This window comes from Triplophysa rosa, linkage group LG24, assembly GCF_024868665.1.
Source record: "Triplophysa rosa linkage group LG24, Trosa_1v2, whole genome shotgun sequence".
Classification (NCBI taxonomy): Eukaryota; Metazoa; Chordata; class Actinopteri; order Cypriniformes; family Nemacheilidae; genus Triplophysa; species Triplophysa rosa.
Window position 1 is genome coordinate 1341194 of NC_079913.1, and position 23474 is coordinate 1364667.

General features: G+C 38.0%; 5 protein-coding genes across 7 annotated transcripts; 1 reads left to right on the forward strand and 4 right to left on the reverse strand.

The window, feature by feature from the left end:
- The first annotated feature begins 119 nt into the window (after positions 1–119).
- On the forward strand, positions 120–6610 carry mcm10 (minichromosome maintenance 10 replication initiation factor). 2 transcript variants are annotated; one of them, XM_057324376.1, is made up of 18 exons: positions 120–272; positions 755–988; positions 1117–1350; positions 1435–1627; positions 1718–1883; positions 1973–2140; positions 2286–2402; positions 2494–2687; positions 2769–2839; positions 2931–3044; positions 3396–3513; positions 4232–4457; positions 4559–4691; positions 4768–4898; positions 5083–5196; positions 5555–5700; positions 6065–6107; positions 6239–6610. In XM_057324376.1, the coding sequence occupies exons 1-18, from the start codon at positions 266–268 to the stop codon at positions 6320–6322; spliced, it is 2493 nt and encodes an 830-aa protein (XP_057180359.1). In that variant the 5' UTR covers positions 120–265; the 3' UTR covers positions 6323–6610. The 2 variants fall into 2 exon arrangements, with proteins under 2 accessions (XP_057180359.1, XP_057180360.1); XM_057324377.1 differs by having other exon boundaries at positions 758–988.
- Positions 6611–6943: 333 nt separating this feature from the next.
- On the reverse strand, positions 6944–10309 carry ucmaa (upper zone of growth plate and cartilage matrix associated a). The gene is made up of 5 exons (XM_057324714.1): positions 10055–10309; positions 9530–9586; positions 9277–9372; positions 7834–7932; positions 6944–7328 (listed from the first exon to the last, which is right to left on the reverse strand). Exons 1-5 carry the CDS (start codon positions 10110–10112, stop codon positions 7237–7239), a joined length of 402 nt encoding a protein of 133 aa, XP_057180697.1. The 5' UTR covers positions 10113–10309; the 3' UTR covers positions 6944–7236.
- Positions 10310–12326: 2017 nt separating this feature from the next.
- On the reverse strand, positions 12327–15566 carry phyh (phytanoyl-CoA 2-hydroxylase). The gene is made up of 9 exons (XM_057324335.1): positions 15238–15566; positions 14677–14732; positions 14362–14472; positions 14096–14264; positions 13905–13986; positions 13646–13827; positions 13428–13577; positions 13122–13253; positions 12327–13015 (listed from the first exon to the last, which is right to left on the reverse strand). The coding sequence occupies exons 1-9, from the start codon at positions 15304–15306 to the stop codon at positions 12962–12964; spliced, it is 1005 nt and encodes a 334-aa protein (XP_057180318.1). The 5' UTR covers positions 15307–15566; the 3' UTR covers positions 12327–12961.
- A 3780-nt stretch (positions 15567–19346) lies between these two features.
- Positions 19347–21165, reverse strand: LOC130548004 (uncharacterized). 2 transcript variants are annotated; one of them, XM_057324410.1, is made up of 3 exons: positions 20475–21165; positions 20009–20318; positions 19347–19913 (listed from the first exon to the last, which is right to left on the reverse strand). In XM_057324410.1, exons 1-3 carry the CDS (start codon positions 20516–20518, stop codon positions 19593–19595), a joined length of 675 nt encoding a protein of 224 aa, XP_057180393.1. In that variant the 5' UTR covers positions 20519–21165; the 3' UTR covers positions 19347–19592. The 2 variants fall into 2 exon arrangements, with proteins under 2 accessions (XP_057180393.1, XP_057180391.1); XM_057324408.1 differs by having other exon boundaries at positions 20009–20321; positions 20475–20590.
- Positions 21166–21452: 287 nt separating this feature from the next.
- On the reverse strand, positions 21453–23196 carry si:ch1073-67j19.1 (uncharacterized protein LOC100332348 homolog). The gene is made up of 3 exons (XM_057324411.1): positions 22260–23196; positions 21855–22158; positions 21453–21773 (listed from the first exon to the last, which is right to left on the reverse strand). The coding sequence occupies exons 1-3, from the start codon at positions 22301–22303 to the stop codon at positions 21453–21455; spliced, it is 669 nt and encodes a 222-aa protein (XP_057180394.1). The 5' UTR covers positions 22304–23196.
- Between the last annotated feature and the right edge of the window lie 278 nt (positions 23197–23474).

The following is a 23474-nucleotide window of genomic DNA, read 5'->3' on the forward strand; positions in this document are numbered from 1 at the left end:
GTTTTAGGTGACTAAAATGTTACTAACTTTTACAATTTTACTTGCATCTTTATTTTATCTTTATAGTTATTTTGTTATGTTTTGTTTTGTTTTAGTCAGGCAGAAAAGTCTCCCGGAACTGTGACGTAGTTCCGGGGTCTTGAACATTAAACATATTTCGCGCCAACGTTGAAACAGCGGCAGGCCAGGCAGTGTCTGATCCAACACAGGGACATTTAATACATTACATTTAAATATAAAACACACTAAAGAGGTTAATATCAAAATGACAGGTAAGAAGAGAAGTATGTTTACATAGTCGTAAGACCAGTTTATTCTTCTGATGTATAAAGCATACTGATATTAGATGGAACCTGATCTAATACATTTGTGGTCAACTAAATGACCAGTGTATTGCTTATGCCTCTTGTTTACTTATTAATGTAAAAAGCGTATTGTTAATATGTTATGAAGTATTGTACTTTAAAAAGTTATATTGTGCTATACATGTTTTTGTATTATTTTATAACACTATACAATGAGGTCTCATTGGTTAATACATTATTTAATACGAACTAACAATATGAAGTAATATATTATAATGTCATATTTTCACATCATTTTAGGTCTTTGTTAATGTTAGTTGATACAAATAAAGATGTTCATGTTATTTTATTCTACGCTTAACAGAAACAACTTGTAATTTTGAATGTCGATATGTTAAAATTAATTTGTACCAAGAGAAATACGTTACAATGTTTTTGTTTTGTGACAGCAGAGGAGGAGAATTTGGATTTGTTGCTGTCCTTGTTTGCGGAGAGTGAGGGTCAGGGGCCGCAGGCTGCTGCTGGAGAGGGCGATGATAATCTGGATGACCTCTTTGATGGGGAGGATGACAATGATGAAGATCACTATGCGGAGCCAGAGGAGGAGGAAGAAGTGACGCCAGATAAATCCAGTTCACCTGGAGGGCACAGTGACCTAAATAAATCCAAAGATGACCTGGAGGGTAGGACATGTGGTTTTTGACACAATTTATTCTAACCTATTAAAGCCATTGAACTTATTTGCTGCTGTACAACAGCTCATGAGACACCTGAGCTTTTTGTATGCTGACTGAGTGTGATTGTGTTCCAGCTGAACTGAAGTTGATGCAGCAGAAGATGCAGAATCTACAGCAGCAACTGGAGGCCTCACAGAAATCCACACAGCCCGAAAACAAACCCTTGCTCCAGAGCCAGTCAAGTGCCAAAACCATAACGCCACCCTGTGGTCTTTCTAAAACCGCCCCACAATCACCCTCTCCACCATCATCAGATGCCGCAACAAAACTGAAAAATAAACAGAGGACGGTCCTCCAACCCAAAACAGGTATTTGTTACAGAAGAGTGACATAAAATGTGTCTTATTTTTGAAATCGGATGACGTTTCTTTAAATATATTTGTTTTTTGCAGCCTTCCCAGAAAAGCATATTCCTGTTGGTCAGAGCATGAGCAATTCTCAGCCAATGAGAGCAAGCACAAAAGTAAACGGCACCCTGAAATCACCTCCCCCTAATGAAAGTTCTCCTACTGTGCGTCAGTCCACGCCTCGTCCATCTGTCAGTCAAGAGGTTGCCGTGGAGAAGTACTCGGGTCTTAGACTCAGGTCAGTATATTGTAACAGTATAAAGTCTTTAAATAACACTTGGACCTTTTTTTCTCCAATAATACAATAAATGCATTTTTCTTTCTGTAGGAAACCACGTCTTTCTTCCATAGACATTGAGCAAAAGATGGCCAGCCGCAGGATGATCAGGCTCTCCCAGTTGCCCGATCGACTTGCTAGGGACAATTTAGAGGACAGTGACTGGGTCACTTTTGCAGTTGTGATCAATAAGATCACCCCACAGAGCAAAAACAATGTAAGCAGACAGTCTCCATGGTAACATGTCTCATGTATGCTGGATGTAAAGCAGATATTTAGTTTGATCACATTCGCGTATCCTTTTAGGGAAAGACATTCAGCATCTGGAAACTAAATGACCTCCATAACTTGGATGTGAACGTGTCTCTCTTCCTGTTTGGGAGCGTTCACACGGATCTGTGGAAGACTGACACCGGAACAGTGATCGGCATTCTCAATCCCAATCCAATGAAGAACAAAGATGGTTCAAATGAGGTAAATACTTTTTATGGAAAAGTATTTTAACATGCAGAATCACGCAATATCTACTTGGATATCAAGTCACAGTTTTTTGCTCAGAAATGTGTAACTTACTGTAAGTTAATTTGTGTTTTTGTCTTTTCTCTCTCTCTTTCTTTAGCTCTGCTTGACAATAGATCACCCACAGAAGGTTCTTCTAATAGGGGAAGCCATGGACTTTGGCACCTGCAGCGCTAAAAAGAAGAACGGAGATTCTTGTACTCAGCTTGTCAACTTAGTGAGTATCCAAAACATACACTTCTATTATTATTTTTATATAAAAATAGATAATTGCTCAATTAGTCACTTCTGTTTCCTCTACCTACCAGTATGAATGCCAGTACTGCCAGTACCATGTCAAAGCCCAGTACAAGAAAATGAGCTCGAAGAGGGCGGAGCTTCAGTCCAGCTTCACAGGCCCCGCCCCTGGCAAAGGAAAAGGGCGAGGTAGTTTAAAGGAGCGTCTGTGCCAGTCTGACTTCCACTATGGAGGCATGTCTTCGCTTGCCTGTGCACCTTCAGTGTGAGTTCACATTTGTGATGACCGTCACCTCCCCTTTAGATTCACACAAACCTTATAATTACGCCATGAATCTCTTGACAGGTCTGCCCCACAGCCAAAGAAACAACCCACTATTCAGTCTGTTTTGGCATCTATCCCAACAAAGAAACTTGGTAAAATGCGTCTTTATTGTGCCTAGCTTATATTTCAGAACATTTTTCATGTTTGGCTTATGTGTGTGTTGTCTAATTCTGCTTTGTGTAGCTCTGAATTCGGGAGAGGTTTTAGGCTGTTCTGATGACTTCAAGGGCCTGATGTCTATGCCGTCACCAGGAGCGCTTAATATCAAGAAACATTTAGGACATGTAAAGAGAACAGGTAATTTAAAGAGACCGTGCATAAAGATGTTTTACTATAGTATTTCTATGGAACATGAAGAGAGATGTCTGGATATAAATAGATCTTTTTCATGTCATTGCACATTCAGACCTTGCGTGTCATCTCAAATTTGACACCAACTGCCTGTTATATTTGAGAGTGGAATTTTTTAAAGATTATTTAATGTAAATGTTCTCTGATGCTGCAGTGCAATTTTAAGCCAGCAGGCGGCCATCATTCACCAGCTTACAATTGAGAGCAATGGAAATGATGCTGTCATGAAATACAAGGCCTCAGTGAAGATTAAAATGATGATTAAAACCATAAAATCTAATTTGTGACTTTTATTAGTTGGGACAGGATCTCCAGTTCAGTCCATAACTGCATCCGACCTCCTGAAACAGCAGAAAGAAGAGCTTCAGCAGAGATTACAGGCTCGCAAGAAGAGAGCCGAAGAGATTCAGAAGAGGTGAGAAGGGCTGTATGCTTCCCAAGTCGCTTCATTTTCGCTGCTGTCTTTCTGAAACCTCGTATCTCCATATGTACTCCATATATGTTTTTGCCATAAATAATTATTATTAGTCACCCTTTATGGTTGTCACTGGGTTTTGCAAATATCTAACCTATAAACCTATAGAAAGTGTTTTTTCCATTTACTGAAAAACTGCGAATTTAGACGACAGAGGTTTTGGTTTTAGGTGATTGATTTTGTCTTTTAGTTGTGTTGTGGTCACATAGTGGTTTTATGGGGTGGCGTAGTGGTTGAAGTCCTGGCCTGATAACTGAGAGGTTGTAGGTTCTAAACCCTCATGGCAATGAGCTTTACTACATAGGTGCTTAATGGTGTTTTTTGCATATATTACATTTCATTCACATCCAAATAAAATAAGCTTTTTGGTCAAATTTGGCCATCTTTATAAACCCGTCTTCTGGTGCAGTATTGCATTCTGAGAGCGTTCCAAATAACTTTAGATGTGCCAAGAATGTGTGCAGTATAAACGTCTCCGGGATGCTCTGGTCTGCTGTTCACCGTCGTCTGCAGTCATTCGTACTGTGCAAGCGCAGCGCTCGTTTCACTTTTATTTAATGTTTTCAGAAAGGCAAAACATTGTTTGCATTATAGGTTGGCCTATTTTAAATTAACGTGTCTCCAAATCTAATTTGCTTTGTGTACTCTCTTTATTCAGAGTTCTCCAGAACAGTAGAGGTCCTGTTGTACCCTCGCGGCCTGATGGAAGCAGGGTTCCTCTTCTGTCACCTAAAGCAGCCTCTGAGGTCCCTAAAAGATCCACCGACCCTAGGTCCCGTCTCGCAGCACCGCCCGTGCCCACGCTGGGGCGTGGCTTCTCAGAGGGGGATGATATCCTTCTCGATATGTCTCCGCCTTCTTCAAAAAACCTGTCGGCTGCAAAGGTATTCGAGGAAAGATGCTCATAGCATCATTTGTTCGTCATTAATAGTTCAAATGGTTAATAATAGCTTATATCTTTCTATTTCTTGTTGTGTTTGTTCAGATGGCAGCAGTGAGGAAACTTCAAGCTAAAGGCTCAGCCATTGTTAAAGACGACCCGAACGCTGTTAAACGCAAACGCACCAACAGCGACGACATCGCAGACAGAGTGGCGCGAAATTTATCCTCGCCTGAAGGTATGGACGCATCCGGACGTTGTTTATTTGCTTGTTCTGGTCTGTGGACTTTATTTCTGTAAATATCTGTCGACAGATGAAAATTCACCTGGTGAGGAGGAGGAACCAGCTCAGAAAAAGAAGCGGGAACAGCTGGAGTACATCCAATCAGAGGAGTTCCAGCGCATCCTGAATGCCAAGTCCTCAAACTCGTGGTTGATGGGAGAGGTTTGTACAGTATTTTGATGTAGACACTTTGAGATGTGTCACCTTTTGCGGGTGGAGCTTGCTGTGGGATTGAATGATGCTCTAAATCTTTCTTCTGTTTGCATATTAAGTCATTATTATGCAAATGCAGTGGACGCAGGTTTACTTGCGATTGTTTTTTTTAAACATGCTGCAATATCTGCAGCTTGAGGAGAAGGCCATGCAAGAGTATTTCGAGCCTCTGGTGCAGAAGGAGAAGATGGAGGAGAAGATGAAGAGTATCAGGGAGATGAAGTGCAGAGCCGTCACCTGCAAAACCGTAAGTCAACAAGCAGCGTTGAGGCGCTAAGAAAGCATGTTGTGTGTGGTTTGCCGTGGAAAAGAGCAAAAAGGCAGTTAAGTAGTAAACCCTGAAAAAAAACCCGCTTGTGGCTTTGTAAGTCACACAATTTTGTGTAGGTTAATGCCAGAAGCGAGTGTTTGGTCCTGCATCATTAGTAACGAATTGATGTTTAGTCACAACAGTGGTAAATAAAACCCTGTTGAAAACGTATTTAAACACAATTTTGAACAATAAATGTTCAACTTTATTTTCAGATACTAAAGTGGCGATTATGCGTTTTGCACCTGTAAGTGGCGAATAATAATGTAGTTCATGAGCTTCTTTTACCCCACAGTGTAAATACACCCACTTTAAACCAGTGGACCGTTGCGTTGAGGAGAAACACGACTACCACTGGCACGATGCAGTCAAACGTTTTTTTAAATGCTCGTGCGGGCAAAGAAAGATCAGCCTGGGGCGAATGCCCCATGGAGCCTGCAGGTAAGAAGACATGACAGTTCCTTTGCGGTTCATTCAGGATATACTCGATTCTGATTGGTCAGACACCAATCATTTGTATTCTGCAACCAAATATTTTAACAGTGAGCAACTATTTTTGGGAAATAAAGGCTTTAATATATATTTGGGTATAACAATCTATACAGTCATATATCTGTCATATACATCATGTTACTATACTAGTTTTTATTTATGCATTTGGCAGATGCTTTTGTATGCATTGTACTATACATTTGTTTCTGACTATGTACCCATGACCTTGGCATTGCTAACGCCATGCTCTAACAACTGAGCCACAGGAAAGCTAATATAATGTTATTTATGTTTTGTTTTGCCTCCATTTCAGTCACTGCGGTCTCTTTAAGTGGGAGAGAGACAGTATGTTTAAGGTACGGTTTCTCTTTATTCATTTAACATTATTTACGTTGGATTTGGGTTGAATTGCTTAGCAGACTTAATACATCTGTGTGTATTTGCTTGGATTACTTTCCCCGTCTTGACCAACGTCATATTTCCACAGGAGAAAAAGGGACCCAAAATTGGAGGGGATCTGCTGTTGACACGTGGAGAAGAACAACCCAAATTCCTCAACAGTGTAAAGTAGAGACGACTTTCCTGAGAGGATGCACATACTGATGTATTTGTTGGTGGAAAGTGAGATGGGGACTGTAGTCATGGAAGCTCGTCAGTGTTTGATCGTTGTAACAAGACCATGATTCAATGTTAAATATAGATTTTGTTTTTATTGAATTGATGTATGTCTGGTGTCTGTGTGGGTTGTTTTAACCAGAGGTTTCAAGCCTTTTTTATATATAAATTATGTATTTTTTGTCATATTTGTGACATTTTATGTCAACTGTGCAAATATCACGTGGTGCATCTGAATTAAACACTGTTGAATTGAATACTTGCAGCGTTTTATTGTATTACCTTATCATTTCAAAAACTACTTTCCCCCGGGGTCCTGTTTCTCTGGCAGTATGAAGTTGTATTTTAAAGCTTTATTACCTTCTTGTGCTTGTCTTTAAACAGAAGGTGTGGCATTAACCCAGCCCCCTGTCAGTCAGCTGATTGTCAGATTGATGTAAAGGCACCGGGGCACTAAAAAGGCAATAAATCTTTCCACTCCGCTGTATTTCAACTGCATTCATAACGTATTTTCCCATCTGTAAGTTTGGAATGTGTTGCCAGCAAATACTGCTGTGGGATGCACAAATGTGGAAAATGAGAAGTACTTTTATTCACACACATACAGTACAGATGATGGCTGTTTTGTAATATCTGAAAAAGAAATAATAACTCTTGGAAGAAGAATTTCAGAAAAAGTTTTGTCAGGACGGTATAAAGTCCCATAAAGAAAGTGTTACGTTTAAGATAAATGATTAAACACAGAACAGATCTGCATTGAGGTATCTAAATGCTTAAGTTCTTACATGTTTGAATAATTACACATGAACTTGTTAGTGATTATTTTTCAACCACACGGAGCAGCTCGAGGGCTGTCAGGTGTGCTCAGGCTTAGTAGCGATGGTGAGGGTATCGTGGGTAACTCCCGTCATACTCAAACTCTCTCCATTGTTCAGTTTTCTCTCTGTTTCTCTCATGCTGCTCTGTTAATACAAAGAATGATAAAAGCTGGAAATTAATCCTAGAAGAAATACTATATTCCCAAAAATAAAAATGTCATCATTTATTCTCCCTCACGTCATTCAAAACCTGTATATGACTATTCTGTGGAACACAAAAAAAGATATTTTGAGAAATGTTCATGCAGTGGAAGTCAATGGAGGCCGATGTTGTTTGGTTACCAACATTCTTCAGAATATCTATATTGTATGTTCTGCAGAAGACAGTAAGTCATACAGGTTTGGTATGGAGAATTATTCCTAAAATCAGGTGTGGCCAGAAATCCAGCCTTCTTTTGCCAAACTCTAATCAGTAAAACATATCTCATGTCAGAAATCTGGATAACTCTAAAGGATCATAATTCCTTATCTTAGATGCAAAGTGTCCAATACAGATAACATATCAGGTTGAGAAAGGAGTCGCTGTCATCAGTCTCTCATTAGTCAGCTCAGTTGATTCTCTTTTCTGAAAGCCAAAACTTCATCTCACCATTACGATCCTCCTCTAAATAGTTCTCGTACTCATTGGTCTGCTCCTCTAGATACTCTCTCCTCCTCTCATTTGCAGACATCTTCACTCTCTGCTCCGCTGCAGATAAGAGAAAAACAGACTCAAAGAGACAGTCGAGATTCACTAAGATTACCTCAATGTTATTGTTAGATTATGAAACTTTGTAGGCGCTCCTAAATCACAAGTACACAAAAGACATTGAGGTAAGGTGATGACGTGCTTCTTGCGTCAAGTTGCGAGTAAAGTATATCAGAGGTTATCGATTTAGCAGATGTTTATTCGAAGTGTGTCGGTGTAAGTCACTTTGGATAAAATAGTCTACCAAATGCTTAAATGTCAATGTGAAATCCAGTAGCAGGCCAAGACACACACTTGCTCAAACACACCTTTCAGTACATAAACATTTACGTTTTACACACGTGTAAACTGAGAGCTTGTGTGAGCTCACAGATATGAGCAAAATTGGGTTGTGTGCTCCCCATTCTCTCTCTCTCTCTCTCTCTCTCTCTCTCTCTCTCTCCCCCTCCCTCTCTCTCCCTCTCTCTCCCTCTCTCTCTCTCTCTCTCTCTCTCTCTCATTTGAGAGGTTAGTTTAGTTCTGTGTCTGCACATTCCATTCTGCTTTTCCTCCTCCAACCTGCAGTGTGCTCGTTCACCGTCACATACACATCGCTGACAGCTAAAAACACACTTCAATAAAAGTTTTCCATGCTTTAACTGCAGCGATGCTGTGCTGGCAGTCTACGGGACGACCTGATGGCCTTTGGGATAGTGTCTGTGTGTGTTTGAGAGAAGAGAGAAGCTCCACATTGTCCTGTTGGTCCTACTGGACTTACAAATTGGAACCTGATGTCAACATTGTGCATTTAGGTTTCCATCATGGTACCTTGGTAAATCCACAGTGGCTTTTTGTACATCTCGCAGTGGTTTAATAATAAATCTAATTTAGCAGCTGATCGAGGTCTTTGTGTTCACATTAATAGCAGGCAGGTGTTTTACAGCTTATCTTAACTCATTAGCAACCACATCACTTTAACATGCAAACCAACAACTCAGTTCCTCAATGCCTAAGCCAAAGATCATAACTCCAAACACAACTTAAAGCGATAGTTCACCCAAAAATAAAAGTCGTGTCATCATTTTCTCACCCTTTTGTCATTTCGAACTTGTATGACTTTCTTTCGCAGAACAGAAAAGAAGATATTTCGTAAAATGTTTTTAGCTGGACCCCATTCACTTGCATTGGTTTTGCGTCCATACAATAGAAGTGAATGGGGTCCAGTGCTGTTCGGTTACCAACTTTGTTCAAAATATCTTCTTTTGTGTTCTGCGGAAGAAAGAAAGTCATAAAGGTTGAAATGATGACTGAATTTTCATTTTTGGATGAACTATCACTTTAAGATATGAATATTACTGTGCTCACCATAGTACTCTTCATAAGGTCTCGGGGACCTGCGACTGCGACGTTTGAAGAAGTTTGAGGCGTCAGACGCTGGCACAAAAACACGTTTAGATGATCCTATGAAAGCAATGGGGAAACCAGAGAGAGCTTGAGGGATGTGGAGAATGTGGGTGCGTGTACTGAGCTACTGTATACTTTGGGGACAAATTTGAGTGCTGATTTATAAAGATTTATAAAGTAATGGTCCATGTGTGTGAAGTTGTGTTAAACTTACCTTTAGCTTTACTGTCTTTTCCATCTCTCACGGCTGCACTTTCAACCCCGGCCAGCACTAAAGAGAGAGAAAATGAGAGAACGAAGGGTTCATATTCCACCCTTTTTTCTAAGTTGTTCTTTCACTTTTTTCAAATTCCAGCAGTTTCTTTACAATTTGAGGACATGAAGAAAGCTTTAAAAATATGAATACACCTGCAAAAAATATGGTATTCGTTTGTTTTTTGGATATATTATACAAGGGCAATGCCGTAACATTCACAGTAAAATCGCCAGTGTTAAAAAAGGTTCTCAAAACACTCTCAAAGTTGTGTTCTTAAAGTTTGTAGAAACTGTGTACTTTTTATACAATAAATTATTGTATTAATTTGTACAATAGAAAACAATAAGTATGATGGTAGTACCATCTGATATCAACCCAGTACTTTTTATATATAGGGTTATACAAACACACTTTAAAGCAGACTGTTAAATAAACAAGACTTTTAAAAAAGCATCCAGGTATACACGTTAATGGAATACTCACCAATCAGAATGAATATGATGGGCAGCAGTGCCAACAGAACCACACGATTCCAGACCATCTTTAAGATGCGTGTCTGTGAGAGAGAAAGTCTTATGCAGGTATCAGAACCACAGCAGGAATAACCATGAGACCATAGAGTGTGTGTGTGTGTGTGTGTGTGTGTGTGTGTGTGTGTGTGTGTGTGTGTGTGTGTGTGTGTGTGTGTGTGTGTGTGTGTGTGTGTGTGTGTGTGTGTGTGTGTGTGTGTGTGTGTGTGTGTGTGTGTGTTGTGTGTGTGTGTGTGTGTGTGTGTGTGTGTGTGTGTGTGTGTGTGTGTGTGTGTGTGTTTGGTGTGTGTGTGTGTGTGTGTGTTGGTGTGTGTGTGTGTGTGATTGTGGGGTGGTGTGTGTGTGTGTGTGTGTGTGTGTGTGTGTGTGTGTGTGTGTGTGTGCGAGAGAGAGAGAGAGAGAAAGTTAAGGCAAAGGAGTAAGAAAGCTAGAATTTTATTCGCCCAGGGAACTGTAGAAGGGGCGAGAGAGGGAGACACAGAATCCCAGTGCACACCCACTTACACGCCCAATGGCGAGACCCTCTGTGTTCCTACTAGGAGCCCTGAACACTGTCACCACTTACCGTTTCTGTCCGATCTTCAATATCTGGCAGGGTGAATTGTTTAGCATCAGGTTTCTGTTCTAATGAAATAAATGAATAACAGATTAAGCTTGTGTGGCGGCTTTCACAAGCAGATACTCATCAGTATTAAGCCGATTAACTCTGCTTCACTTCCCCGGTAAATAGAAGCATTTTCACCTGTCATCATAAATGCATCTCACTTGCATTCCTGTCTTTATTTACTAAAATCGTGTGTAATTCTCTACCAACCGTCTATGAGATTGGAGAGAGATATTACATTAAACTTTATCAGTTTATTGTTAATACCATAATTTTTTATTAAAAAGACGTCAATGTGTCTAAAAAAAGGCTGACAGAAAGAATATAAATTGGCAACAGAGAAACGAACACACAGAGTATGAGAATGTGAGGAAATGGAAAACAGACAGACCGTGTGTTAAATGGAAGAGAAAGTGATTCGAGGGCTGTGAAGAATATGCTGATGGCTTCTGTCTCTATTTATCCACACTTTTAAAGTTCTATCAAAGGACTATGAAGAGAAAACTGCATGTTGTATCAATGATTTGCCCTTTCTGGTTTGGTTTGGCTATAGGGTGTATGTGAGCATTTATGAGACATTCTTCCGTGCTGTGTAAATGGATTCTTTAATGTCTGGATTCTGGCCAGCTCTCTCTGTGGTTCCAACACGGTCCAAGAAACAGTCGAGACCCTTGGCATATATTTACTCAGCTAAATTCTTAAAAGACATACATTGCAGAATTAAACCATAGCATGTGAAGTATCATTCTCGTCACATAGGTTTCTCCGTATAGTCTGGAGAATCACTCATGCCCACTGCTAGCTTAGTGTAAATATGTGTCCCTCTCTTAAAGGAACAGTTCACCTGCAAATAAAAAGGTTGTTGTCACTACTCATCCTTTTCTGCAGAAGCATTTACACTTCTCTTTTTAATGCAATGAATGTGAATGGTGATTAGTTAAAAAAGATAACAAAAATAGCTTTGTGTACATTCTTGCATAAATTAAAAAATGGCATTTTGTGATGTATGAGTCATATGAACAACTTCAATGCAGCAGCCCCATTCACTTTCATTTGAAAAGATGGATTTGCATTCCTTGAGATTTCTGAGTGAACTGTTCCTTTAACATTAATCTAGCACACCGGGGAGTGATTTTCCCAGATCTGGATACGATAGTGCTAAACCCAAACTTACTGACACTTTTTTATTTCTGGCGTGGAATTGAATAAAGAATTGTCCTGATGGAGGTTGAACCCTGTGCACCTTGAAATAGCTTAAATGGCCACCTATTTGCTGTACTTGACATTTTCTACTCAAAACAATTTGATTTAAATGAAGGCCACATTTTGGGCATGTATGGTACTTGTATAGGCCTGTGTGTGAAATAAACAAGAATTTGTGCCAGGTCTTAAAAAACCCACTTATTCTGTTTTCAATCAGCGCCATCAACGTTTTGGACAGCACTTAGCTGGTACATTTATAAATAGGGTGTGGAATATGTGAATTTAGCACACATCCGCTAAATCAAAGCTGTAAAATCGCACTGGGAATGAAAACCAGTAATTTATGATGTCAGTAAAGATCTGTGTGACACAAGAATCTTTAGCAATGTACGACACAAAAGGACTCAACATTCATCAGCTCATTAAATGTATTTATTTTAGTACATGAAAAAGTATATTTTATTATATCTATCATTTTCAAAATTAGGTTGTAACTGAAGGCAACACTGATGTTAGGCGAAGATATAATTACTGTTCTGTCATAAAGTTTAATGAGATGTTTAAACTTGATCTAATAACACGTTCATTTTCTATTTCAAACTTGATGGGAAAACATTTGCTTCTCATTACTTCACCTTCCATCAGCAGATTAAGCAAACAGGCTTTACTTTATTATACCTTCCATCTCTTTAACTCGACTTCTGATCAATGCTCTATAACATCTTCAGCAATAACTTTTCAAATTACTTGTAAGAACTTGTCTCTGAACATATCACATATCAAACACACTGAATTCCTAATGTTCAAGCATTGCTTAAGGAAACAAAAGGCCAATTTAAAAAATGCCTTGCATTCATTATTCTTATTGCTAGATACAAATTAGGACTAACCCTCCCAGGCACAGACAGCTGCGGTTATTTAGTATAGCGCCACCTGATGGTAAGACTTTCTACTTTGCGCAAGACCACAGAAGATTTCTAAAGAAATTGTGCGATGTGCTGTTAATTATTCCAGATCTCAGAAAGACGGTCAAATGGTGACGGCTCAAGCAAATCACAGTGATGTTCTCTCTCCACGGACCAGACGTCCACGCAGAGCCCAGGTGTCCTGCATGTAAAACACACACGTTACGTGTAGAATTGAGCATCGTTTATAAAGCCTTATATCCTGCAGGTTGCAAAGAAATGAAGAGTGCCTTTTAATCTGAACACACCTGGAAGCTGAGCGAATCAACTCCGTACTTCCTAAACGCAAGATCCTTAACTTCATCGCTGATGTTCTCCTGAGTGGTTCCTTTCACGTCAATGTAATAACAGTCAGCGCTGGCGTAGTGGCAGGAGATGGCCTGAGATAAACGCACGCAAATCAAAATCATTAGGAGAATGACATTTCTTTATTACGTAGCTACCTGGAATGCTGCATTCTGATTGGTCAACTGTGCTATTCTGCAGGTCTGATATTTTCGTATTATGAGCTAGAGACAAACCCTACTACGCCTGCACATTGAACGTATACGGACCTTCCGGAAGCCCTCTGTCTGGTTCATTCCAGAGCCGTGGATCAGCAGAGGATGGAAAAACACTGTATCTCCTTTCTCCATCTCCAGGTGTACTCTGGAATGGTTTGGGTCGTAGTTACGGACCCCATGGTACATCTTGTTTATCCCACCCTGGGAAGAAATAAAAAGCTGTGATTGACTGCACGTGTGGATGATCAGCTCAATGTAACCATCCTCACCTCCCATTCGGGGTAGTCGTGCTCCTGTAGGGAGCCTTTGTGAGATCCCGGTAGGACAACCAGACAGCCGTTTTGACGGTGCACTTTCTCCATGGCCGTCCATGCGCACACAATGTGGTCAGCGGGTCGGAAGGCGAAATAGTGTAAATCCTGATGCATGGGATGGCGAGAAGTTCTCTTACCTAGGAAATATGGGATGAACGTGTGTATTTATTCGTGTAAGTTCAGGTACATTTTTCATGTCCAGAGCGGGTTCTACCTGTATCCGGTGGCTTGTTGATAAGCATTGTGTGCATGGCCATGATGTTAGGTCCAGTAAAACACTCCACATACTTCAGGATCTGTGAGAAAAGCATTCAGGCGACAATAATAATAATTACATTATCATACAAGATAAAAAGAAAATGTATTGTGTCGTTGTTGCAGTAAGTTTATTGAATCTGTGTCTACCTGGGGTAACGTGCAGTACCGAAACAGTCCTGGAACTTCTTGGAAGTCCTGAAGTTTGGTGACAGCCTTTTCACCCTCGACAAACTCAGACTTAGCGATTGATACGTCTTTCATTACCACTAAGCCAGGGACCTTCACCTCTCTCTTACAAATCTGTTCAAAGGCTTTCCTGTGAAACATACATTTAGGGATTCAGTTAGATTGACTCAAATGAACTAAAATTACATACTCAATACAGATCTCACTAATAAATTGATTATGCTTGCCTGAATTTCTCGATGTCTTCAGCAGACACAAGGTTTCGAATGAGGATGAATCCATTCTCTTCATAAGAGAGCCTTTGTTCCGGAGTCAGGATGTCTGTGTCTAGTGTGTATCTGCACACAAGATAATAAAGATATTAATCGAATAAACAAGCATATGCAACTGGACTTTTGGTCTTATATTTACAGATATATAGCCCTTGTGACAACTTCCTTGTGTTACATACACAGCAACACAGTATAACGTGACCTGTGCTGCATCTTTAATATACAGACATTAAAAAAAATCTGTTTGGAAATAAAGATTATCAGACTGACCGAAAGCTTTGAGGATGATGATGGGAAACACTTTGCGCAGAGGTAAAGGACGCACGCTGAGTCACACGTGTTAAAGTTCATTATACAAAAGACATACTGTACATAAGAGAGCTATGATGACTTATGATAAAAATGAAATGCATATAAAAAACGATTAATTTAATGAATAATAATATGAACAATGATCAGAAATGATAACAATAAACTAAACATATTATGATTTATTCTTTATATTAACAATAAACAAACAGAGACATTTTTAAAGAATTTTATACAAAAACAAAGTTACTTGAAAGATGTTTGATTTACAAAATTGACTGTATAACAGCTAATAATAATGATAACAATCCAGCAAACCAGTAATCAACAATAAACATACTGTGCAGGCCTAACGAAAGTTGAGTCGAGTTGTCCTGACATACGAATCTCAAATATGAAACGTCACAGCAATGTTACATTTTTACATTTACTTCATTAAAACGCACATTATTAACCTCCCATAAGTTTCAAGGGCGCCGCTAAGCTGTGCACATGCACCAAAACGACTGTTTTAAAGGATACAACATTGCCGTGTGAGCCATCCAGATGATTTAAAACCACCTTCAGTCTGTCTGCGGCCCGAGACATCATCTTCCAGTGCGGTGAAATATCCTTGATGGTGAACTCTGATCTATAGGTGAACAGCAGCGTTTGACTGGCCGTGTGTTTGCTTGTGTAACGTTAACTGGGTTAAAGTGCATTGCAACTTGCCCTACGTATTTTTAAAAAGAGAGCGGACATTTACGATTCAAATTCAAAGACATTCACACGAACAGCTTATGTTTTAATAAATAAGCGTATTTTAAAATGATATATTTTGTTTACTGTGTTGTGAGGGGCGCGGTCACCGAGTGGTGTGACGTCATAACATCACGACGGATGTTGACCGGTTGTGGCTAGAAGGGATACAGCTCTATTTCCTCTTAAAGAATGCTCTTTAGATAACCTGTTTAATATACCAATTGAAAATCAAGTAACCTATCTCGGAGTTGTAATATGTAAAGATGAACATTTACGAAATAGTTTAAACTTTAATCCCATCATTGACAACATTAGTAAAAGGTTTAATATCTGGCTGCAAAGGGATCTATCAATTCAGGGTAGGGTACTGTTATCAAAAGCTGAAGGGGTGTCTAGAGCAGTGTATGCTTCTTTATCATTGGATGTTCCTCCCAAAGTCACCAACAAATTAGAGTTTATTTGGAAAAATAAGCCACACTATTTGAAAAAGGAAGTCTTATGTAATCCAAAAGATCATGGTGGTTTAGAGGTATTGAGTTATGAAACGCTAAACATGGTATTTAAAATAAATTGGATATTTCAGTACTTAAAAAATAAAGACTGTGTATGGAATTAATTTCCCAACTATTTATGTAAGCAAATGGGCAACCTTGAATTTTTGTAGAAATGTAATTATTCAATTAATAAAATACCAGTTAAACTTGCTAAATTTTGTAAACAAGCTCTTATGACCTGGATTCTGGCATATGAACACAATTTTCCCCTAGGAGATTTTATATTTGGAATAACAAAGATATTCTATATAAAAATAAAACACTTTTTTTTAACAATGGTTTGAAAATAATATTGTTTTAGTTAGTCAGCTGTTAAATAATGATGGTAATTTATTGACATATAAAGAATTTCTGAACAAATTTAAAATACCAATTACACCCAAGGAATTTGCTGTTGTGATGGATGCAATTCCCAAAAAGATATTGATGCTTTTTAGAAATGTATCACAAGAGAAAGAACCAAATATTACAATATTGCAATACTTACATTTTACAAGTCACAAATAACTACATTAGGAATATACTCAACAGAATTGTTTATCCTCCAGCTCCTTTCTTTTGGACTTCAGTGTTTGGAGACGTGAATTGGCGTAAAGCTTGGCGAACAGTGGATACATTTTTTATTAATAATAAAGTTAAAGAAGTGTCCTTTAGGATATATCAAGCTAAACATGTGCTGGAAAGATTTAAACTGAATATTGACTACTCTTGTTGCTTTTGTCATATTGAAAAATAAACCATTTTTCATTTATTGTTCCATTGCATACACACAAAATTGTTTTGGGTTGATATGGAATGGTTTATTATGAAGAAATTAAACATTGCTTTACAGCTGACGGGATTGGACATATTACTATACTTTAATGATCAATTGGATAAAGATGGAATATATCTTACACAATTGTTAATTTTACTGGGGCAATTTCACATTCATAAAATGAAATGGTCTGACTCCAAACCAACATTTTCTCATTTCCAAAATGAACTTAATGTTTATTGTAATATTTTACAAAATTTAACAAATAGAAAAGCAATCAGAGCTTTTAAAATTACAAGCAAATATGCTATTGTTGATTAACCTTATCGTTTTATTTATTTATTTTTTATTTTATTTTTCTCTCTCTCTTTTTTGTTATAAGTAATCAGACTCTGGCTTATTTGATTTTACATTTATATTTGTTTGATATAATGTGAATATTTCTCTTTGTATTCACTATATGGCATTAATAAATAAAAAAAAAAGAAGGGATACAGCTACGGCCGGAAGTGAGGCAAAATCTCGCCATAAAATTACAATAAATTACATTAGCTAATGCCTACACCCACCCCAACCCTACACCTAACCGTACAATCAAAAAATAGTAATTAACTGCTGTCAGCTTGACAAAAATTATGCGGTATTGAACTGCGCATGCCCAGTGGAGATAGCTGTATCCCTTCTAGCCAAAACCGGTGGACAGCGCTGTATTATAATATAAATAAAAAGGTTTTATCTTGTAAAGTAAAAAATAATACTGTCTTGCCTCGACAGAACAGTCTATGCTTCTCCGTAAGCGTGTATTATTTTTGTGATTAAGTTTTAAACCTTTACAAATTATTTATTTAGGAGTGCAATGAGGAAAAACGTTAGCGGACAAAATGCTGATCGTTATATATTGTGCCAATAATCAGAATCAGAATCAGAATCAGAAGAGCTTTATTGCCAAGTGTGCTTGCACACACAAGGAATTTTCTTTGGTGTTGGAAGCTTCTAGTACAGACATTCAACATGAATAACCCTGCTCCTTCCTCCTAAACAGTTCAGCTCTAACCCTTTCGAGCACACTTGAACCAGGTGAACAAGGTTTTTCTTGACCTGGTCATGACAGGAAGGTGTGCTAGAGCAGCTCTAAAACTGAAGTCTGGAGGTAACCCTCCAGAAGCAGAGCTTCAGCTTTCACAATGAAGTTGTCAGATAAATGACAAGATGTGGTTGTTATTATTGACTCCTCCATTTGACTGTGTGATATTTAAAGAGCAACCAAGCACGGAACTTTTTTGTTTCATGATCTTTACTTTATATCCCTGATGTCACACTTTTGATGCACGGCGGCATGAGTAAACCATAATGACTGCATTGTTTTTGACAGTCACAGTTATCCCATTTCCCTGTGTAATTCCATGTAACTAGGAGTTGACCTGATGATTTGTCTAAATACATCGTTCAAAACATTCTTACATAAGACTATAATACCCCCTCTTGTTTTGGACATTTGGTTTGGGAGTGATTCATGTAGTTAGTAAGTAACTGAAACTCAGTCATGAACTGAATGAAACTCTGTAACTGAAACTTAATGAACTCGCTCTTATAGTGACAGTCTATTAGACAATTTCCAAGGCATCTGACCAGCTTGAAGATTCATTATGAGTTCATTTTAGAATTGAGTTCCACAAATGGAAATAATCTGTACCTTCAGAAACGTAGATCACAGACGTTGGCAACAGCACCCATGGTGCTATTCTCACATGATTTATTCATTAAACAGATGCTTTCAATAAGAGCAAACAATAAAAGTACACAACAATATATTGATTTAAAATCAGAAGAAAAGAGAACAGCAAAACTGACCTGCTACGTGCCTTACATATTTTAAAAGAGAGCAAACATTTACGATTCAAGTTCAAAGCCATTCAAACAATTATCTTTTTTTTAATAAATAAATAAAAGTTTTCAAAATGACAAACAAACAAAATGATATAGTTTGTTTACTGAGCTGAGAGGGCGCGTGGTTAGTTCACGAGTGGTGTGATGTCATCGCACCATGACGGATGTTGACTAAAATGTACAATAAAAACTATTAAGTTTGGAAAGTAAAAAAGTGTTCATCTACAACTGAACAGTTTGGCCATCCTCATGAGCGTATATGATTTTTAAGCCCATACTATTCATTTCTTCAGGCTTTAGACTCTGCACTGACTGAAATATATTATTTTAAAGAGCATTTTATTGGATGAAATGCTCAACATTATATACTGTGTCATTAATACACATTCAGCAAAAATTAATCGTCAGTATATTTGGTTTGTATTCCCTAAAGAGAGATTTTTATTTTATGTAAATGTTTCAGGTTAAAAGTGAAGTGCAGACTGTTAGGAATCAGAATAACCTGAGGTTGACTAAATAAGGAAAATATGGCCATTCAAATAACTCTTTCTTTTGATTAAGCCCAAGAACCAATGTCTTAGAAAAATAAACTTGAAATACAAAAAAATTGAATAGGTGAATCATATGATGATGGAGCAACATAAATTCATTCAGTAGGGTGTGATGGAAAATACTCAGCGGGCATGCTTCAGATTTGTTTTTATTTACGTTTGCGTATAAGATATATCATTGACGTATTTTTATTGATCATAGTACATTGTATATTATTAATAATATCTTTATCAGAAACTACAAAATCACAAGAAAAGACAAAAAAAGACAAATTATAATATATACCACAGATTAACGACACCTTTAAAAGGGTTAATCATGCAGAGAAAAATCATTTTTTTCATAACATTTCATCTGCTTATGGTAGTAGAAACACAGTCAACCACTCAAGAAGTGAAAAAGAAATCATGCTCATTCTGCATCTGAGTACGGAACACGGTATTCGCCTTCGCCACTTTCTGAGGTGTGTCGAGATACTTGTTCAGCAGAGCTTTGTAGTGCTTCTCAGGGTTGCCGTTCATGTTGTCTGTTTTCCAGGTGTAGTAGGCATTGGTTGGAGGTATGTTTAGATTATTGGCCAGCCACACCCAGAGTCTAGAACAGGGCAGAAGACCCACGGCAAAATACACCGGATCTCCTAACATTAACGATTTGTAATATAACAGATACTTTCTCATAGCTGGAGTTTGCTGGATGGCAGGTGAACCCTGTAGAATCGTCAGTAAATCACATCAGGTAAAAGATGTCGACATGTCATTCCATTCATTTTCCAATTGGATAAATTGTCATTGTTTGATCTTACCTTAAAAAGATATTGATTGACCATTAAATTGGCGAAATCTTTGTAATCTGAGTATCTGGCTGCCATGAAATCTTTGAGGTCCGCAGGCTGGGTAACTCTTGTGCTCATTATCTTCAACATATCAGTCACTTTCAGCACATAGTTGATGTCCTGTATGGTGAAGTTGACGTATCGCTCTGCTTGCAGACTGCTACTCTCCATTTGTGTCAGGAAGTCCACCCTGAGTGTCTTATCGGCGATGTCTTTATTGTTTTGCCAGAGGAATTCATACACATCATCCGCAGATTCATTTCTCAAACTGTGAGAGGGGCTGCTGCAGAATGGATTATAGTATTCAATACATTTCATATGTTTATGTTTGGACTCTGATCAGAATTTACTTTGTGTTTAAAATAGTAAGGCTGAAGTAAAAAGTAATCATAATAAAAATGAATGATGAATAAAAATAGTTGTATTAGAGTATTACCTGACATGTATGAAACAAAAACACAGAAGAGCCTCAATCTTCATGTTTCTTGGATCCTGATGTGCACTAGTCTTCAACTTTTATCCCCGATCCAGCCATCACCAGTCTTATATGCGTCTATTTATTGGGTAAATTGTGTCAGATGGGCATGGTGGTCATGTCGTCTGGCTGTGCTACAGTTTCCTTTGGGCAAGTCAAACGTTTGCCAGTGTACACCAGGGACCAAGTAAAATAAGTAGAGAGCTTCTTTGAGGTGATAAACTTGTGAATAAAGAAAAATGTATAAGATAATTCATTCTTCATTCTTTGATACACAGTCACACAGTGATTGTATTACTTGGCTGAGAAATACTGTCTATCTAACCTAGATAAAAGATAAAGGCCCTATCCTCCCGAGACCTCGCCCACCGACTTGTGTCCTCTGTAATGGAGTTTTTGTTTTTGTGCATGTCCTTTTACTTTTTTTGCTATTTTATTCATTCCTGTTGTACTGAAGTGCTGGGATGCTACAATTTACATTGCATTCAAAATGGTGAAAAATGACTTCCTTTGGAAGCTATACTGTGGCCTCCTAAAATTTTTAGATACACTGTAGTTCAAGCAAGATTAAACTGTGTAGTTCTTAACCAGGACTCAACTTGTAAAATCTGAAAAAAAAGATTATTTTTCAAAATTTTGATTAGGGTTGGAAATTATGTGAAATAATAATAATAAAAGATTATAATTAGTTTAGCAGCTGTTTTTAAGACTGAACGTCTAAATATGTGTCAGTTGTTAACGTCGTACCATAACATTGGGCTGTGTTTGCCATTTATCATAATCTGTAGACATAATGAATATCACCAACAAGTTGAAAGTTACCTTTTCTTTTTATTCATTTCTGGTGCATCAGTGGAATTAGTTTGAGATTGCTTGGTTTGGAGCATTTATCATTAAATAACCTAGAACACTTCTGCACACAAACTACAAACAAACCACTCAAGAAGTGAAAAAGAAATCATGCTCATTCTGCATCTGAGTACGGAACACGGTATTCGCCTTCGCCACTTTCTGAGGTGTGTCGAGATACTTGTTCAGCAGAGCTTTGTAGTGCTTCTCAGGGTTGCCGTTCACGTTCTCCATTCTCCAGGTGTAGTAGGCATTGGTTGGAGGTATGTTTAGATTATTGGCCAGCCACACCCAGAGTCTAGAACAGGGCAGAAGACCCACGGCAAAATACACCGATTCCCCTTCCATCAGCTTCCTGTAGAATGACAGATACTTCCCCATAGCTGGAGTTTGCTGGATGGAAGGCTCACCCTGTGTTCAAAGAGAGTCGAAATGAATTTTATCTTCAAAGAATTTAAAAGGAACATCTGAAAGGTCTTCGTTTATTCTTACCTTATAAAAGTACTGATTAAGCATGAAGTCTGCAAAACGTTTATAACTTGAGTATCTGCCGTTCATGAAGTCTTTGAGGTCTGAAGGTTGAGACACTTTTGCACTCATTTTCTTCAACATCTTGGTCACTTTGAGTAGATAGTTGATGTCCTGTATGGTGAAGTTGACGTATCGCTCAGCCTGCAGGCTGCCGTTCTCCATTTGTCTCAGGAAGTCCACTCCGAGTGTTTTATTGGCGATGTCTGTATTCTTCTTCCACAGATATTCATACACATCTTCCACAGAGCTGATCGCCAAACTGTAACTATAGAAATCGTCACAATATAGAATATAACCACTGTTTAATATAATGACATTTCTGATCGACATCAGGCCTGATATTGGTCAAATTAGATTAGGGCTTACCTGAAGCATACGAAACACAGACACAGAAATGTCGTGGTCTTCATGGTTTCTGGATCTTTTGAGTGTAGTTCACGCTCTACAGTTTCAGTAATGTGTACTACTTCTCTAATGAACTCTTTTATAGTGACTGTTTATTAGCTAATACAGAATTGCACCAATGGATGCTGCTACCAATGTCAAGTGATCTACGGTTCATACAGTAAATTTCCATTTGTGAAACACATTTCTAAGAAATACACTGAATCATGCAAGCTTGTCAGCTGCCTTCGGATATACTGTATGTGCAACATGTGGTCGATTTGTTACTTTCAATAGTTTTTCAAACACGTTTACAGGCATGAAGCACTTAACAGGCCAAATTAAATATTGATGATATGCTGGTTCACCGTTAACTTTTATTTTGTTTAGTCCGGTAATTGGTGAAAATTGACATTATTTTGTCTTCTGGGGAAAATATTGTAAATATTTTATGTGGCTTCTGAAAGGTATTACTTAATGAAATCTTTAAATGAGATCTTAAAGTAAGCATCAGTGATCGTACCTTTTGTAATTGACCTCTGTTGTAGTCCTTGTGAAGAGATGGATCTTACAGTACTGTTGGAAAGGGGTCAAATACTGTATGTCTGGACCTGGAGTTTTTCTTTTAGAAGAACAGTGGGCAGTGTCATGGCTCAAGACAAACAAGAGATTCATGAACATCTTTCACAAAACATAAAAACACCCGTTGAGCATCTAGGTAACAACAGTGTTTGGACCTTGACGTTTTGCTAGATTTAGTTTTTGAACAGAACTCTATATACTTCCTTTAAGCCGAATGACAGGATCTTTGAAAACCATCAGTTGTACAACATTATGAAAGGGTTCTTATTACTTTCATTTTCTCTTTCTTTTCTTGTTCATTTCAATTTTATTTCTGTAGTGCTTTTTATAATATTTATTGTTGCAAAGCTTTACAGACATAGAAACATTAGAAGATACCTAAGATTCTTGAGAACAAGATAAAACTTTCAGCAAAAATCTCACTCATTAAAGTGCTCAAAATACCATCAAGTATTCACTGAGCGTAACAAAAAAGGGTTTAATTCCTCCCTAGGCCATTACAAAAAATACTGTACTGTACAGATTATAATTACTGATATTTACAAATGTAAAATGAATTATCTTTTATTTCTGTTTTGAGTAAATAAAAGATATAATTTTTTTTTGTAAAAAAAA